Source organism: Octopus bimaculoides, chromosome 14 (assembly GCF_046866305.1).
Source record: "Octopus bimaculoides isolate indiv1 chromosome 14, ASM4686630v1, whole genome shotgun sequence".
NCBI classification, from domain to species: Eukaryota; Metazoa; Mollusca; class Cephalopoda; order Octopoda; family Octopodidae; genus Octopus; species Octopus bimaculoides.
This window is the reverse complement of record NC_142941.1, coordinates 15,610,838-15,627,796: the sequence shown is the minus strand read 5'-3', so window position 1 is coordinate 15,627,796 and position 16,959 is coordinate 15,610,838. Positions and strand designations below refer to the sequence as shown.

Sequence of the window (16,959 nt, the reverse complement as noted above, 5' to 3'; positions counted from 1 at the left end):
CATTCCAACTGGAACCACTTCCCCATCTATAACTACTTTATCTCATGCTATTTTTTCTAACATGGTAGAATTTGATTTGAAGATTTGACTACTGTTCCTGGCAGTTGCTTTAAAGCAAAAAAACATCTACGGAAGCATTTCACCCTAGTGATCTAATTAAATACTCTGTGTGTGTGTGTATGTGCATGCTTGTGTGCCCATGTAGCCTGAATGAATTAATAAAATTCATCCTACATGGAAAGTTTTCCTAAAATACATGAAAAAGTTAAACCAACAACAGATAACTGCTTTGTGACTCTTTGAAATATCACTAATGCATGCTGTATAATGAAGAGAAATCCCTTCCCCATACCCTTTCTTTCTTTTATACTACTTGTCCACTAAAAATAATGATTTCTTTTATAATAGCAATGATTTGCCCACAATGAATGCTGAATATTTGGTTTCAACATCAGTACTATATTCAAAAGAAATTAGTCACCAAGTTTTCTAAGAGCATTTCTAAGAACAACACTAAAACGGAACCTTCTAGAAAGTTAATTTGTTCTATAACTGCTGGAATGAAACTGCCAACTGAAATATTTTAAATCTACAACCTGACCTGAAACAAGCCAAACCTAATTTCCAAGAGTGAATTTTTAGCTTGGAAGAGCATTTTTTTCTCTTTTTTTTGTTTTTGGTAATGGAAAAAGATAATAAAATATATAAAGCAGTAAAATAAAGCTAACTGCAATTTCATACAAAATGAAACAAAATAAACTGCTTCAATTCACTAGTGATTAAGATTTGAGTAGTAAAAAGCAATGAAAGCATTTTGACTAGCTCAGATGCATTTAGTCTCAATGGTTTTTCTCATTTTTTGATTGTTTCCAACATTTCAATTTCTATTTTTGACATTGAATTCAATGATAGAAGATATGGTACTGTACTAATCATATAGGAGCTTTACATGGAAACTGTTAAAAAAAAAAGTCATCTCTGTCAAGATAGTGATTTTGAATACGTTTAATACATAGAACCAGTAATTAGGTGCTTAATCCTTTAGAGTTTAAACCGGCCATATCCAGCTTAAATATTCCAGTTGTTACTATGTGAAAACTGGCCAGTCTTAAAATGTCAGTCTTAAAATAAACAATCAGATCATCAAAATCTCAAAGCTATGAGATAATGCATGATTAACTGAAAACGATGTGACTAAATAAGGATTACATTTGACAATAATCTGGATGCTAAAGGGTTAAGTATAATAGACAAACACACAGTAGTAAGATGACAACCTAGTCTCCATCAACAGTATCAAAATTAAAATTGCTACCCTCCATATACATAAACTACATGCAAAACCTTTAAAATGTTTGGTCTTTTATACAATAACATTGCCAAAACTGCACCCCAAAGACTAAGCTTCCTCTCAAAGACAAAAAATATCTTTAGCCCCACAAAGTACCCGATTCTCAAGAAAGTTCATATGAAATCCATATTTATACAGGATGGTGCTATTACATACTCAAAAACAAACATTCTAACACACATAAATAAAAGGCAATTTGGCCAATTGACAAAGACATATTGTCTCTTCTACCTCTTCAATTGTAACTACAACAGACTGCTTTTCTAAACAAGCTAGCTGCTTACTCCTTTAGCCCAGACTCACAAATGTGTTTTCCTTCTACATATCCAGACTATTCCTCATACAATGGAAGTTATATAACTTATACTAAAAGGTTTTCTGTAACAATAAACTTGACAATATAGCATTTGACTGTGCTAGTATCACACTTCACTCAATATCAGACAAGTAAATCTTTAGTCCACTAACCATGCGAGTATACAACCATTAACCATATCATTTTTATATTTCGAATATTCTAAATGCATTAACAATTATCTGATTAACTGAAACTGTTGTATTTTTGCTTCATTCTTTTTATTTTCTACCTTTTATCTGCTTCATTTTTCACTGTTTTACTGTGCTAAATGCATTAAAACTCCACCTGCAGTGGTTGATGTTACAAAAAAAAATTGTTGTGAGTAAAAACATTAATAATAAAGTCAGGAAAAAGTTAATATGGTTTAATATAAGTGATCTACTGAACAAATAAGTTATCAATGTAATTATATTGAACTGAAATAGTAAAGGCTATTTGCAGGTGATGAAGAAAAATAAGAATGTCTTAAGTCATTCATACAAAGTGAAAGGTGAATTACCAATAGGTTATCAATGAACAGATTGACTCAGTCTGAATTAGATATAATGGAATATGCCAAAATGTCAAAAGAAAAAAAAGAAGAAAAAAAACCGTTGTAAAAAGGTCATATCACATACACACAAACACATACATTTTGTGATTTTACTTAGACATTGTGATATTAATAACTGCTTGTTAGAATTCAGTATACATATGATCTAGAGTAAAATGGTCTGGAGAGTACAGAGCATAATATTAATTACTGAATGACAAAAGAACATGAGTTACAAAATCATCTTCATTAAATTACAGCTGTTTCTGCTATAAGAAGCATACCACTCAAAGTTAAGTGCTTGTGCAACATCTTATAGCTTCCTTAGAGTCATTCAAATGAAGTTCATTTTAATGTACTCAGAGTTATACAACTCTGAGTGCTTGTGCACACATCATTCAGACTTATTTCAGCTTCCATCTACCAAATTCACTCATAAAACCCAAGACTAAAACACAAGTCCAAGTTCAGGTTCAGTGGGACTGAACCTGAAACCATGTGGGTGGGAAGTTAACTTCTCAATCAAATCATGACTTTCGTGTGTGTGTGTGTGTGTGTGTGTGTGTGTGTGTGTGTGTGTGCGTGTGCGCATGCGTTTAATTATCAATTAGGGGCAGAGCTAGTGTTGTAAACATTATTGACTACCCATGCTCAATATGTGTGATTTACTTGTTTGCCAGTATGCTGTAACTTAAGTGAGCTGAAAGTGGGTGTTGAAACACCTGAAAGTCATAGACAGGTGAGATAACTTGCCCTTAATCACATTCAGGAGTGGTGGCTACTGATATTTTGTCATTTTTGTGGCTTATCAACATCATGCGCCTGAATCACCAATCTATGACTACATACAAACTGCGTAAAACCCATTTGTTGGTATGCCATGACAATGTCTATGTAGGATTAAATTCAGTTGTCTCATAATTGAATTTAAAGCATTACTAACATGGTTGTATGTAGCAGAGTAATAATAATAAAAATAATGTCTTTAATTTAGGTCCATAGTTTAGATTGTTTGATATGTTCCCTATATGTTCTCTTCCAACATATTTTCAATAAATTTAATAGTATAGTCACAATGGGTAGGTGAAGAGAAGTGAACTTGTATTTTCACATAAACACTGTATGTAGCTTTTCTCAGTGCACTTCCATTTCTGATGTAACGATGAAAATAATAGATTACAACTCCCAAAGTAGAAGGGGTAACAAGTCTATGACAAAGAATATAGTTTCCAAAGATTTTATCTCCTAAGACTACATCATCACAAGAATCAAATGCTTCAAAAAAAAAAAACATTTCAAAAGGAAATAATGAATTTCATTGTTCTCTATGAACTTCTAGCAATTCTATAGTTCTCAAAACATCTGAAGATTTTCCACAAGTCTTACAAGTATACATAAAGCACTTTTCAGACGATCAAGGGATATAGTTATTTAACTTTACTCAGTATATTACTGGTACAAATTTTATTTATTACAAAAGAGAAGTACCATATCAAATACAAGACAGAGAGCTAGATTAAATGTGAGTTAAACAGGATTTCCCTTCCCATTTCTTAACTCTATAAATATATAAGGACTCATACATGCATATATATATATATATAAAAATTAATATAGGGTAGGAAAAATTATAGAAATATTTTCTACCAAACAGGTCGCTTTACATACTAGAAGGAACAGTCAAAAAGTCCAAACCACAGTTAAGAGCAATTTCGAAGGGATATATATATATATATATAAAATGATGCATAGCTATATGTTAATACATTATAAGCATCATGGTATGAGCACTGTAGTATAAGCTCATGTCTCAAGCACAATCTACAACTCACTTTGATCCCAGGTTGAAACTAGTATTCCACTTCACATATATATATGCTGCAAATGTTGTTTCTTTCTGACCTAACCAGTCTTTCCTTCTCTTACTTTGCACTGCTGCCAAGTGTATGAAGATTGGAAGAAATTAGCACCTTGGCCAGTGTTAATGACAGGATACAAAATGCTCTTTAGTTTAAAAGGTCAACACTTTATTAACTTGGGCATAGTGACTGCACGTATCAAATTCCAGAAAAAGTGTAGATTAAAATGGAAATAGTTGATATTGAGAATGTTTACACACACACACATAAAAATGTATGAGTGGGTGCTGAAAAGTTCCTGGTTTTAAGGATATTGCAAGAGGCCTGGTCCGAGGCCCAAACTTCTGAATTATTTTACAGGGCTTAGAAAAACTGAAAGACCATTGCAATAAGTGTGTGAATCTGAGAGGAGAACATGTTGAACAAAATCATAATCAACTGATTCTCCTGTGTTTTCTTTTACTCAAAGCGAAGAACTTTTCAGCACCCCCTTGTATGTATATATTTATACAAACATACACCTTTTATTGAACCTAAATTTTTTATCTTGCAACTTGAATTTCATGCCATTGCAATCTCCAGTTCTTGCATGAATTGCAATGCTATGAGACTCAAATTGGATGATAATAATTCAGTTTCAATAAGCCATATAGCCTACATGTATTGAGCATTCTTCATTCATTTGACACACACACACACACACACACACATGTTCAAAGAATATTTTCAGAATAATTGCTTTATGAAATAAAAGCATTCAGATAAGAAAACAGAAAGCTAGCTTTAAAACTGACAGTACAAAATCTAATGTGACATTTTATATAACCTATTCTATTCTTTTAACTACTAACTAAGCTCCATAAGCCAATAAATATTGTTCAAAATATTTTATTAAAAAAAGTGCCATTAATGATAAGAAGAGGGAAGAGAAGTTAAAAATGATTTTAAAAATAGGAGTAAAAAATTTACTCATTGTCAGTAATCTGAGCTTGAAATAAAAGAATTTTATTCTAAAAAAATATTTATATAAAAAGGTTTCACAGAAAAGTAAGTGACATTATTGACTGGAACATATTAACCAATAAAGGTGTTCACTATGATGATACTAGTTTAGTCACAAGTTATTGGTATTCATAAATGCCTGTATATATAGATGAATGTAATTTCACATAGGAAGGGAAAAAATATTGAAATATTTATAGAGCATGTATTTATTCATGTTTTTAAAATTATAAGTTTTACAGTATCTTTCTTTAGAGTTTTCTTTGAAAACTTGTCAGATAATTCTTGAAATATTCTTTTGAAAATGGAAGAGGTTGGAATTATATTGCATTAGTTACCATTTAACACATCACTTTCCACTTTGTTTGAAATGGTTAGAAAATGGTGTGCCGTTAAAGTTGACATGGGTAAAATTTCGACAGTGGTTGGTGCGAATAAACTGAGGTAAAGCTTGAAAAGTTCATGTATCAATTATCTAATTGGCAGAAGATATTTTCTTTTTTTTTTTTTTCATAGACAGAAAAGCATTCAAATTACAACATTAAAAAAATTTTATTGGTCAAGCACCTAACTAAAAAATCAGACCCTGCTAAGTGCAGCCAAGTGTAGTATAAAGCATAGCTGGTAAATGGTGCAAACAGCATTGACAACAAAAGAAATGCTTTTTAAAGTAGGCAGTTTGGCAAGGAGAGAAAGAAATTGGTAGTGAAACCAGCAAAAGTTCAAAACAAGTTAAATATAATATTCTCTCTTGAACAATGAATGATTATGAGCATAGGAACTTAGGAAAGATGTTGAAATTTATGAAGGGGGGGGGGGGAAGGCCTCGTAACTCATCTTCAACCTACTTATCAAAAATATTTTTCTGAACGCAATAGAAATTGGCATTATGGTCATTTTAAACTTTTTTTTTTCTTCTTTGTAATTTTGAACAATGATGGGTCTCCTTTTGTGAAGCCAAAGGAACTAAGTTATCAGAATATTTCAGGGAAATTAGATTTCACAGTAGGATACTTTCAGAAATGTTACCAAGTAAGTACAATGAAATTCTCTCCACTATTATATGCACATGCTGCCACCTTACATACACATACATATCCTTTGGCTATTTTCAATATAGTTTTGCTTAATACCCAAGTCTGAGTAATGTCTTTGTTCAATTTCATTTACAGTGTCCTCTGCTTTCTTCTTCAAGTGTCTAAAATAGGGTTAATGGAACCATTAAATCTCTTTGACTAGAGAACCCTGAAAAATTATCCATCCCATTTCTGAAATTAGACCGTCCTCTCAATATCCCCCCCCCCCCATCACACAAAATGAAACCCAATTGCAATAATCAGATTTCTTGTTTATTTCGACATTTATTCACGCAGATTATATTTTTTGAGTATACACATGCATGACACTGCATACATAACACTTTTCAATACATAAATTGGATAATTATGCTTACATTAATGTATGCATGCACATATATACATGCAAGACATAAATTTATGCTTGTAATAAATAAATATTTGACATGCCAAGCACTTAGCTCTGACTTTTCTAAGCAGCATGAAGCAAATAATAGCTAAACCTCTAACAGGATAAGCCAACAGTCTATCACAGTTAATTTTTCAGAAAGTTCTGATACATTTACTGCATTAGTTTCAAAATTACTGCTGCTATGCACCAGTAACCTATTAATTCATTTGTAAGCAACTATAATTTTAGCATAAAAAATTTCCTTTCAAAAAATCTAATTGGAAATCATATACATGCATGTACATGCATGTATAATTCATGCACATGTTTTAATGTGCAAGCATGCTGCAAATCAAAATTGGATCACATACTTTGCTTACTAAGGAGTGGGGGGGGGGTCATTTACTTTACACTGTTCACTACAGATGTAAAACAGAAAAACACCAACAAAATAAACAAAGAAAAATGTAAGGTTACAATTGTTAAATATTTAGCAAATGTCAGCAGTACTTACCATGATAAAATGCAATCAGAGAAAGTCTCGAAACTGGTGAAGAGAGCGAAAACAATCCAATACATCATCCATTTTACCTGTAAAAAAATTGAATAAAAAAAAAAGCATTTAATATTCAAATGGTATACTGCTTATAAATGTGCATCACACACATGCACATACATACATAGACAATCATCATCATCATTTTAATGTCCACTTTTCCATGGTTGCATGTGTCAGATGGAGTTCACTGAGGTAGATTTTCTACAGCAGGATGTCCTTCGTGTCTCCACCCCTCACCTCTTTCCAAGCAAGGTAATATTTCCTCACAGCCAGGCATGTTTTCCACAGTATATTGGAAATGAATGACACTGCCTGTATGATTGACAACCATTTTACAAGTATCACATGATGTCAAGACAAGAGACACAAACATTCACATACCTACATACACACACACACCTACACATACCCACCCCCACCATATACATAAAGTGAACAGCGTAGAAGATGAAGGTATAAGTTTCACTAGCCTTTCAGACACGCACAACCAAAACACAGATGAAAAATAGCTAAGAAATGAAACTTTTTCTGTTAACATTAAGTGGAACAGTTTGGGTACAATATTGGAACAAGTCCTACAACTAATCATTTAGTTGTGACACAGAAGTGGCACTTATTCTTCTGCCAGACAAATGAAAATGGAGTAACATGTCTTTATCTCAGAACACACACCACACACAGTCGAAATAAAACTTCAATTCGTGCAACTAATAAAATGAGCAGAAGGAAAATATACGCAATAAGAAATTTGAAATAATAATTATTTCAAACTTTGACACACACATACCCCACCCCACACAGATACACCTACACACGCACATATGCACGCACACATACACCTACACACATGCGCACACATACACCTACCTACACACGCACACACCTACACACACATTTAAGGTGTATTCCATTAGAAATATAGAGTACAAAATAGAGCTCGTTCACCCTTAGGTTTTGTAACTAATGGGGACAGCAATTGAATATCACCTGAAAAGATACAACTGGATCCCATTATACAGGTAAATCGTTGCATAATCAAATTCCTGTTGTTGAATTGAAAGAGTAGCAGACAATTTTTGTGAAGAGACATGAAGGTACTGAAAATATTATTCGTGCTAGTTATATCATTTGTGAGAAAATTGCAAAACATTTGAAAAATTATTCCGATAGTGAATTTGTAAAAGAATACCTACAAGCAGTAGCTGAAATTTTTTGTTCAGGTAAAAAAAAAAAAAGAAATTGATAATATTAGTTTGTCTTGTAGAACTGTAACAAGATGGATTGACAAACTTGCAACTAATGTAGAATTAGGCTTGAAAAGGCTTTCTTTGCATTTTAAATATTTTTCCTTAGCTATTGATGAGAGCACTGACGTGTCAAATATAGCCCAACTTGTGGTTTTTGTATGTGGAATTGATGAAGATTTAAATATCACCAAAAAAATGCTTGGTCTTCGGGGAATGAAAGACACCACCACTGGGGAGGATGTTTTTCAAGAATTGAAAATGTTAATGGCCAGATTTAATCTACATTTCAAAAACCTTCATGGTTTATCAACAGATGGTGCTCCTGCTATGGTTGGTAATAAAGCAGGCTTAGTTTCTAAAATCAGATCGAAATTGGCTTCTATGAATAGATACAAAAGATTTATCCTCTTTCAGTGCATAATTCACCAGGAGAATTTGTGTGTCAAGTTACTCAAATTTGAACATGTCATGTCCAAGGTTGTTTCGAGCATAAATTTTATAAAATCCCGAGCTTTGAACCACCACCAGTTTAAAGAATTTCTTTAGGATATTGAGGCAGAATATGGAGATTTGGTTTACTATTGTGAGGTGCAATGGTTGAGCAAAGGAAAAATGTTGAAATGATTTTATGATCCGAGGAGTGAAGTGATGATGGCTGAATATGTGGTCTTGCTTTTCTTGCTGACTTGTTTCATATCTTAATGACCTTAATTTGAAATTGCAAGGAGAAGGCCAATTCATTCATCAAGTCGTACAGTCATATCAAAACATTTCAAAACAAAATGCAACTGCAGGAATGACAGCTCAGAAATTGTAATACATTCCATTTCCCAACATTGGCAATTTATGGCAAAATCAATTGTACTTTTTATGCAGATGAGGTAAAATTGATCAATGAAAAATTCAATAATAGATTTCAAGATTTCAGATCACAAGAAACAAATCTATGTATATTTTCTTCACCTTTTGATATCAATATTAACCAGGCTCCCAAGGAATTACAGATGGAATTAATTGAACTCCAAGGGAATGAAGATCTAAAACAGGAAATGAGAGATCATTCACTAATAGAGTTTTATAAAAAACCTACCTACAGAAAATTTCCCCTTGATTGTGGATTTTGCTAGAAAGAAAATGTTACTCTTTGGGAGCACATATGTGAGTAGCTATTCTCAAAAATGAAATCTACCAAATCCAAAGCAAGATCAAGAATAACTGATAATCATCTTGAAAATTAACTTGAGAGTAGCCACCTCTAGCATGTCTTCGAACATTGAGATGTTGGTGAAGAAACATCAACCCCAAATATCCCATTAGAATAATGTTTCATGGCTATTTTCTCCCTATGAGAATGAATAAATAATTTTACTGATTCAGTTACATTTGTTTTATATTAATAAATTGTTTTGTTCTTACCCTTATTTTAATATCCTTTTTATATTATAAAGCAAATACTTGTATAAGCACTTGTGTACATATTTTATAAGTCTATAATTAAGGCTCTGGCCTGCGACTTTGGTGAGAAAACAATCTGGCCCACACATGGAAAAAGGTTGTCCATGCCTTGACTAAACAATCAGCCAGATTTAATCTACCTCTAACAGTAGCTGTTTCACACAAGCCAACAAGTCACTAATGCACAGATATTGAATGATGGTGTGTAGGACAGTTCCCCCCTGCATCTCAGATACGTTTGGCTGCTGTTGCTTCCATCCCTAGGGTTTAATGGATAAAATTGATGCAGCAAGAGAACAAAAAAAAAAAAAATAACTAAATAAAAAATAACTACAATAAATAAGGAATTTATGATTATGTAAGACAAACCAAAAGTACAAGACTGAATAAAATAGGGAACTAAAACAATTGCATATAGCTAGTGAGAAAGACATCTGGCATAGTAACTCAATACCCTTTTCTAATATGTTACCTGTAGCATTAGTGCCATTAATTGTAATATTTGAAATAGTAAAGTGGAGTGGGCTATAAACACAAAAACATCAACATGAATTGTTTTGCAGCTTTCCACTTGTCAAACAACTTGACAGGAGGATAACTTTATAAGTTTAATCTGTTCAACACTTTATTGCAATACCCATAACAATTACTTTATTCAAAGAGGAAAAGTACATAAAATACTAATTTATGAGTTATGATACATAAACATGCTTTTGTTTTATGAGAAATATTTGGCTAGCGAACAACCTTTCCTTTCTACACTACTATCAGTTTTACATCCATAAATGGAGATCCTGACTTTTCAAACAATAAAAGTACATTATCTGAAAGTCTTCAAACATGACTTTAACATAAACACAACAGATTTTAAAAGTGAAGAATATCAAAAATGTAACCGACAGAATTAGAATACACACTTCAATATAAAAATGAAAATGTAAGAGTATTTATTCGTTATTTTGTGATATTTATTTAGTTTTTTTTTGTTTTTTTTAAACTGACTCATTTATACCTCTAATACAAACTTAGTGATATAGAAGGGCTTACAGAGCACTGAAAATTTGCGATTTACAATTTCTACTGTTGAAAATTACAAGGAAAAGGAAAAGGCAAGTTCATACTGGAAATGAAGATTAGAAATAAGATAAGGAATAGTAGTTAGTCATACTGGAATCATACCAGCTGGTTGAGATAAACTAACCAAGATAAATGAAGTATGAAGTAGTGAAGAAACAAGTGATCCTTTGGGTAACAGCCACAGTAATAAAGAGTAGGAAGGGGGAAGAGAGAACAAAAAAAGGTTACTCAGCAAGAAGTCTAGAATAGGAGAGGCAATAAAATAAAGAAAATAAGGCAATGATTATGTGAAGAGAAAGAATATTTACAGCAAGTATGCTATTCACTTGATTCAAAAGAAATTTTCAGTCTCTCCATATTCAAAACAGGAAATCCTGATAGTTTTCTATTCCCTACTTTACAAATAGAATATTCTGTACTCCATTCTATAATAGAATATTTTATGCTCCAAAACAAACTTGGAATGTTTTCTCAATTCTCTTTAAATCATACAATTAAAATTGTAGTAGAAACTGTTCTCACAGAAATTCTTTATGCTATGATAGGTTATATGAGCAAGTTCTCGAAAACCAGTTGTCACTTAATGGCTGGATATTTGATCTTATACTAAAATGTTTGCACAAAATAGTAAATGTGTATTTTTATAATGACATAACCAAACCACTAAAAGGTTCAGATTTATCTTTCTCAAAAGACCTCTCTATTTCAACCACCATATTTCAGCAACAAATACTTTCGGTATGTGTTTGATAGCACAATCAATGCCTAACTTCTATTCACACACCGCTGTAGCTTTATATTTCCAAACAAGTTTCGTATGAAAGACTAAATTTTCATGGATTGAACACTGAAATAGTATTTTCTTTTTTCATTTCAAAACAAATTCAGGTTGGACAAAAAAAAAAAAAATTTAAATGCATTTAATATGTTGCTACAAATATAAATTGAATTTAGATTAGAAGAGTGTAGCTCATGGCCTTTTCAGTCAAAAGAAACATCTAAGTACACACTTGAATTATATCAAGTTTAAATGCCTTATGTAAAATACTAATAGAAAGTTTGAAAACTTGCCATAGATGGTAGCTTATTTAAGAATCTGCAATGTGATACCCAATCAAAGTGCCGAATTGATAATAAATGCAGTTTTAGTACTATATTTTAGCACTGTAACAAACTATAAATTATTGTTCAGATAATTTGACCAGCTTAAGTGAAAACTGGAGGTTTTCTGTTTCATAAAATAATTTATTTACAGCTAGTCTCATCACTACAAGGTGTAATTTTAATTAATTAAAATGCCTTGGCTTACCACATCAAGTGTACTAGCATCTAGTGTACACAAACAAGTTTGGACTTCTTTTGTGACTCATACAAGTAGTAAGACAAGTAACATGTCCTCTTGGCAATGAAAAAGCTTGAATGGCACTGTACAAATAATCACATCCATTCATGAAGGCAGTTCCTGTTTCCCATCTTCATATTTAGCCTTATAGCATTTAAACTGGCCATATCCACCTCAAGTATTCTACTTGTTTTATGTTCAAACTGGCTAGATTTGGCTTCTCACACCTACCCTACAATGTAATTTTAAAAATAAACAATCACATCATTGAAATCTTCAAGTTAGGAAATGAGCCACAATTAATTAAACACACTGTGAATAAATAAACATTATATTTTACAGAGTAATCTGAATGTTAAAGGGTTAGAGGTATAAATTTATACAATTCCCAAATTTCCCAAAGGTTTCTTGAACAGATGATATTTGGAAAGTTAAGATGCCAATCAGTACTCAAAGTTAACAGCTTTTCCCTTTTCTTCCTCTTCTTTTTTTTTTTTTTGATCCTTTCTTTTGCAGTCAAAATTAATTACAAGTTTTGATATTATCATCAACTACTTATTGCCATATTTCTAAGAAGGGAGATAAGTGCATAGTCTCAGGGGAGAATAGTAGAGAAAGAAAAAATATATATATCTAGTTTGCTGACCACTGTATTAAGCTGAATTAGTTTCTAACCTAGAACAAATATATGCATGGATAATGTTCTCCAAATGGTATTTAGGCAGAGAATAAATAAGGAAGTTTGGCAGAAATTACAACTCAGTAAAATAAATGACATACACATTTCAATGGCTTCCTATAAGGACAAGTGAGACAAAGTGAGATAGCTGGTTTCTCAATGGGCCACAACTGATCTGTGTGAGTATAGGATTCTTACAATGCAAATGCTATTTCAGCTTTGCCTTTGTGTATGTAGTATCTTCAGGCAACTTCATATAACAGTACTGACTGTATTTCTATCTAATCTGATATGTAAAGGGAGTTAAAAACTCGAGCATGAGAAGCTACAAATAGAAATGTTTTATGATACAAGTTTATTTTGGATACCAATTTCATCATATTAAGAATTTGGTGAGATTTGCCAACAGATAATTAGAGAAAAAAAATAACTAAATAAAAAAAAGATAATTACATAATCAATTAACCCCAATGCTATTTCATTTACTAATCTGTGCTTGTTATGTGATTATACTACTGAGATAATAACAACAGTTATAACGAAGGACAATTTTCAAGACACCTATTTATTTACATGACTGAATTTTATATTAAAAATATACCACAGAATCATAAATCATTGTATACATTGTGGTGTCCCAATTTAGGCTTCTGGTGATTATTTACAAAAGCAGTATCATTACTGTCATTTTCATTTTCTGACAGTTTATATAGTATGACATTGTTGATCAAAATATTAAATCCAGCAATACAATCAAAAAGACACTGCTTTTAACTCTTTAGCACTCAGATTACTTTGTCAAATGTAACGTTTGTTTATTCACTTAGTTTTGAATTAATCTCATAGCACTGAAATTTTGATGATGTCATTGGTTACTTTTAGAATGACAATGTAGGGTATGAAAGGGTGGATCTGGCCAGTTTGAACATAAAACAGGTTGAATATTTTGAACCAGGTATGACTTGTTTAAAAGCTAAAGGGTTCAACTATTGAAATGACTAAACATATAAAAAGAGATGAAGCAATAAATTGAAGGCACTATCACTATCCAAACCTGAACACTATCTTCTGGCAGCAGTGAAACATTGGGGGGGGGGGGAACAACAACTAAACAATACATTTGTTAATGTGATTTTTAAAAAAAACAAAGATGTATTTTCAAACTTTATTTGATTTCAGAATTGGTGAAATTAAAAATTCTGGAACAATTTATTACAGAGATGCATTAAACTCCTCTCTTTCACTGAATGGGATTTAAAAGGCAAAAGGGATTATGTATGTATGTATGTATGTATGTATGTATGTATGTATGTGAGCGAGTGAGCGAGTGAGTGAGTGAGTGAGTGAGTGAGTGAGTGAGTGAGTGAGTGAGTGAGTGAGTGAGTGAGTGAGTGAGTGAGTGAGTGAGTGAGTGAGTGAGTGAGTGAGTGAGTGAGTGAGTGAGTGAGTGAGTGAGTGAGTGAGTGAGTGAGTGAGTGAGTGAGTGAGTGAGTGAGTGAGTGAGTGAGTGAGTGAGTGAGTGAGTGAGTGAGTGAGTGAGTGAGTGAGTGAGTGAGTGAGTGAGTGAGTGAGTGAGTGAGTGAGTGAGTGAGTTTTTTTGTTTTTTTTTACTATATAGGCCTTGATTTGTTATGTTTTGATTTAGCTTCAAAAATCACCAATGGTAATTCTCCGGTTACTATCTTTTATAAAATCACCTGGCTAGAATGTCTTCAATTTGCTGAATAAATAAACAAAATGGGAGTGAAGGTAAGAAATTATTCTTACCTAGCTGCCATTTAGTCTCAGTGTTATAGCTGAAAAACTTTCCTGTTGGCTGTTCCACAATAATATTTATACGTTTACTATAAAAACCAACTGAGGTTCAGAAATAAATACTAGAGTCAAATTTGTGGTTGTAGTCTATGAACTGTACTACCTATCTAGATATCATATACCCCATCTCTGCACAAGACTTCCATATGTGTTGCTTCAAGTTTACATCCAACAATTGTTAGCTCTCATATTTCACAAAATAGCTATGGGCTGATGTTTTTCTTTGCATTGAAGTTAAAACAAGGAAAGTTAGGATATAAATTTAGAAAATAAATCTGAAAACAGCTTCATGAAAGTCATACCAAAAAAAAGTGCCTAACAAAACACAAGTACATGAGAATTTCTGCTAGTAACATTAGCAACTTTATGGAGCAGCCAAGTCAAAAAAGATTACACTTTCCACAAAGAATTCAAAGTACTTCTCCAGATATTGGAAACAAGTGTATGCAAGTGTGTTTATTCATCATTGTCCTATAGTGTCAGGAATACTGAAAGATCTAGAACCATCAATTACTAAAATTAACTAAAGATCTGCTCAAGTTCTTTCTGACAAAATGCCAAATTACTTTAATAAATTCTATGAAAAGAATTAAGTTTTAACTAAGACAATCTCAGACTAGTCCTTTGCTTGCCCATACTTTGCACAATTTCTATTATTTTTAAAACAATTCAAACTTAACTGTCTTTTTATATGACTAGCTATTTACTAGATATGCTGTTGCTTTTAATAAACAGATTAAAACATAAAACAGACAAGGTAACTAAGTAAATTATTTTTCATGACATTATTAAGCATGTCAAGCCGTTTTAAGATATATCTGCTAAAACTGTTTTCTAAGATTAAATTCAATTGAATTTAATCAATTTTGTTTAGTAATTACTAATTTCTTAACTTTACAGCATTATCACTATTATTAATATAATACAAAGATGTACAACTTGCTCTTTGTATACAAAAAACAAACAATAGCACATTCTCTGTTAAGAAAAGATATATACAAAGAGCAGATTTTATGAAGTGGGAATAAAACAAAAGGTAGATATAATGCTATATAAACAGTGAAAAGCAGGACAATATACACTTATGAATTATAGAAGCTGGAAAAGTATGAACCAAGAATATTCAATGCCAATTTCCAAGAAAAATCAAATGCAAATGAGCTGAGGAAATGGTTTGGAAAGGAGGGAGCCTTAAATCGACAGTGGCAGATATCTGAACTGGAGGCAAATCAAAGAATATTTAGGAAAGGGTTTCACTGATAAGATAATGCAGATTGATACTGAATGAGATTGAAGACATGGGTTTTGTACAGGTCCATTCAACTGATACTAAAGAGTTGTTAAACCAATGATGAAGTCGATATTACTTAGCTACAAAGACAATGAATATATGTGTTTCAAAGAAGAAAAATATTTATTAAAACAACTCTTCATGGTACAAAGCTCAAGTGATTGAACTTTATTTAGACCAGTGCTTCTCGAACTATCTGATGTGGTGTACTGGCAGTTTTTTTTCTTTTTTTCCCAATGTGCCAAGGACTGGTAATATTTTTTAGTAATGTTAATTTATACTGGAAATAATATATATAACGAATATAATAAAAGTTGATAGTTTTTTTTTACCTTATATTTATTTTGTAAACAAATAATACAATATTATATAAGCATTTTATAACATTTCTATCTTTTCTGGAAACATGCTGCATACCAGCTCATGGACCGGCACCAGTCCATGGACCACTACTTTGAGTAGCACTGCTTTAGACCATCACTGACAAGAGACTAGTTATGTACTGAGTCAAAGGTTTATTTAAATGAAAAGTGAAAAAGAAATTGACTGAACAATTGGGATGGGGTGGCTTGTCAAAGACAATATTTTAGAAGTCCCTATATGGTAACCATAGTCATTAATTTCTTATAACCAGTGATCTGGCATTTTCTCAATTTATACAGTTTGATAGAAAAAAAAAAAATCCAACTGTCAATAGCACACCTTTTTGAAACAATAAAATGACAAACTAAACATGACAACATTTAATTCCCCCCCCACACACACACACACACACTTTCACAAATATTTTTTTAATGTTACTACCAGAAAACACACACACACACACACACAAAATGGAAAAGTTAAATTAGACTGAAGAATAAATATAATTATTCTGTACCAACATTTGGTAAATGTCAAAGAACACTACATAAAGATGGGTTTA

The 16,959-nt window shown here is 32.0% G+C and overlaps 1 protein-coding gene across 10 annotated transcripts in view; it reads right to left on the bottom strand.

Annotated features, from left to right (window-relative positions):
- LOC106876365 (receptor expression-enhancing protein 1) overlaps positions 1-16,959 on the bottom strand; it is a 189,093-nt gene that overhangs the window by 109,832 nt on the left and 62,302 nt on the right. For all 10 annotated transcript variants that reach the window (XR_016244227.1, XR_016244228.1, XR_016244230.1 and 7 more), the window contains one exon: positions 7,084-7,160. Coding sequence is in view for 5 of the 10 variants with exons in the window: in XM_089362412.1 (XP_089218538.1) it covers positions 7,084-7,160 (77 nt within the window). In the remaining 5 variants the exon portion in view is untranslated. The remainder of the gene's footprint in view (positions 1-7,083; positions 7,161-16,959) is intronic.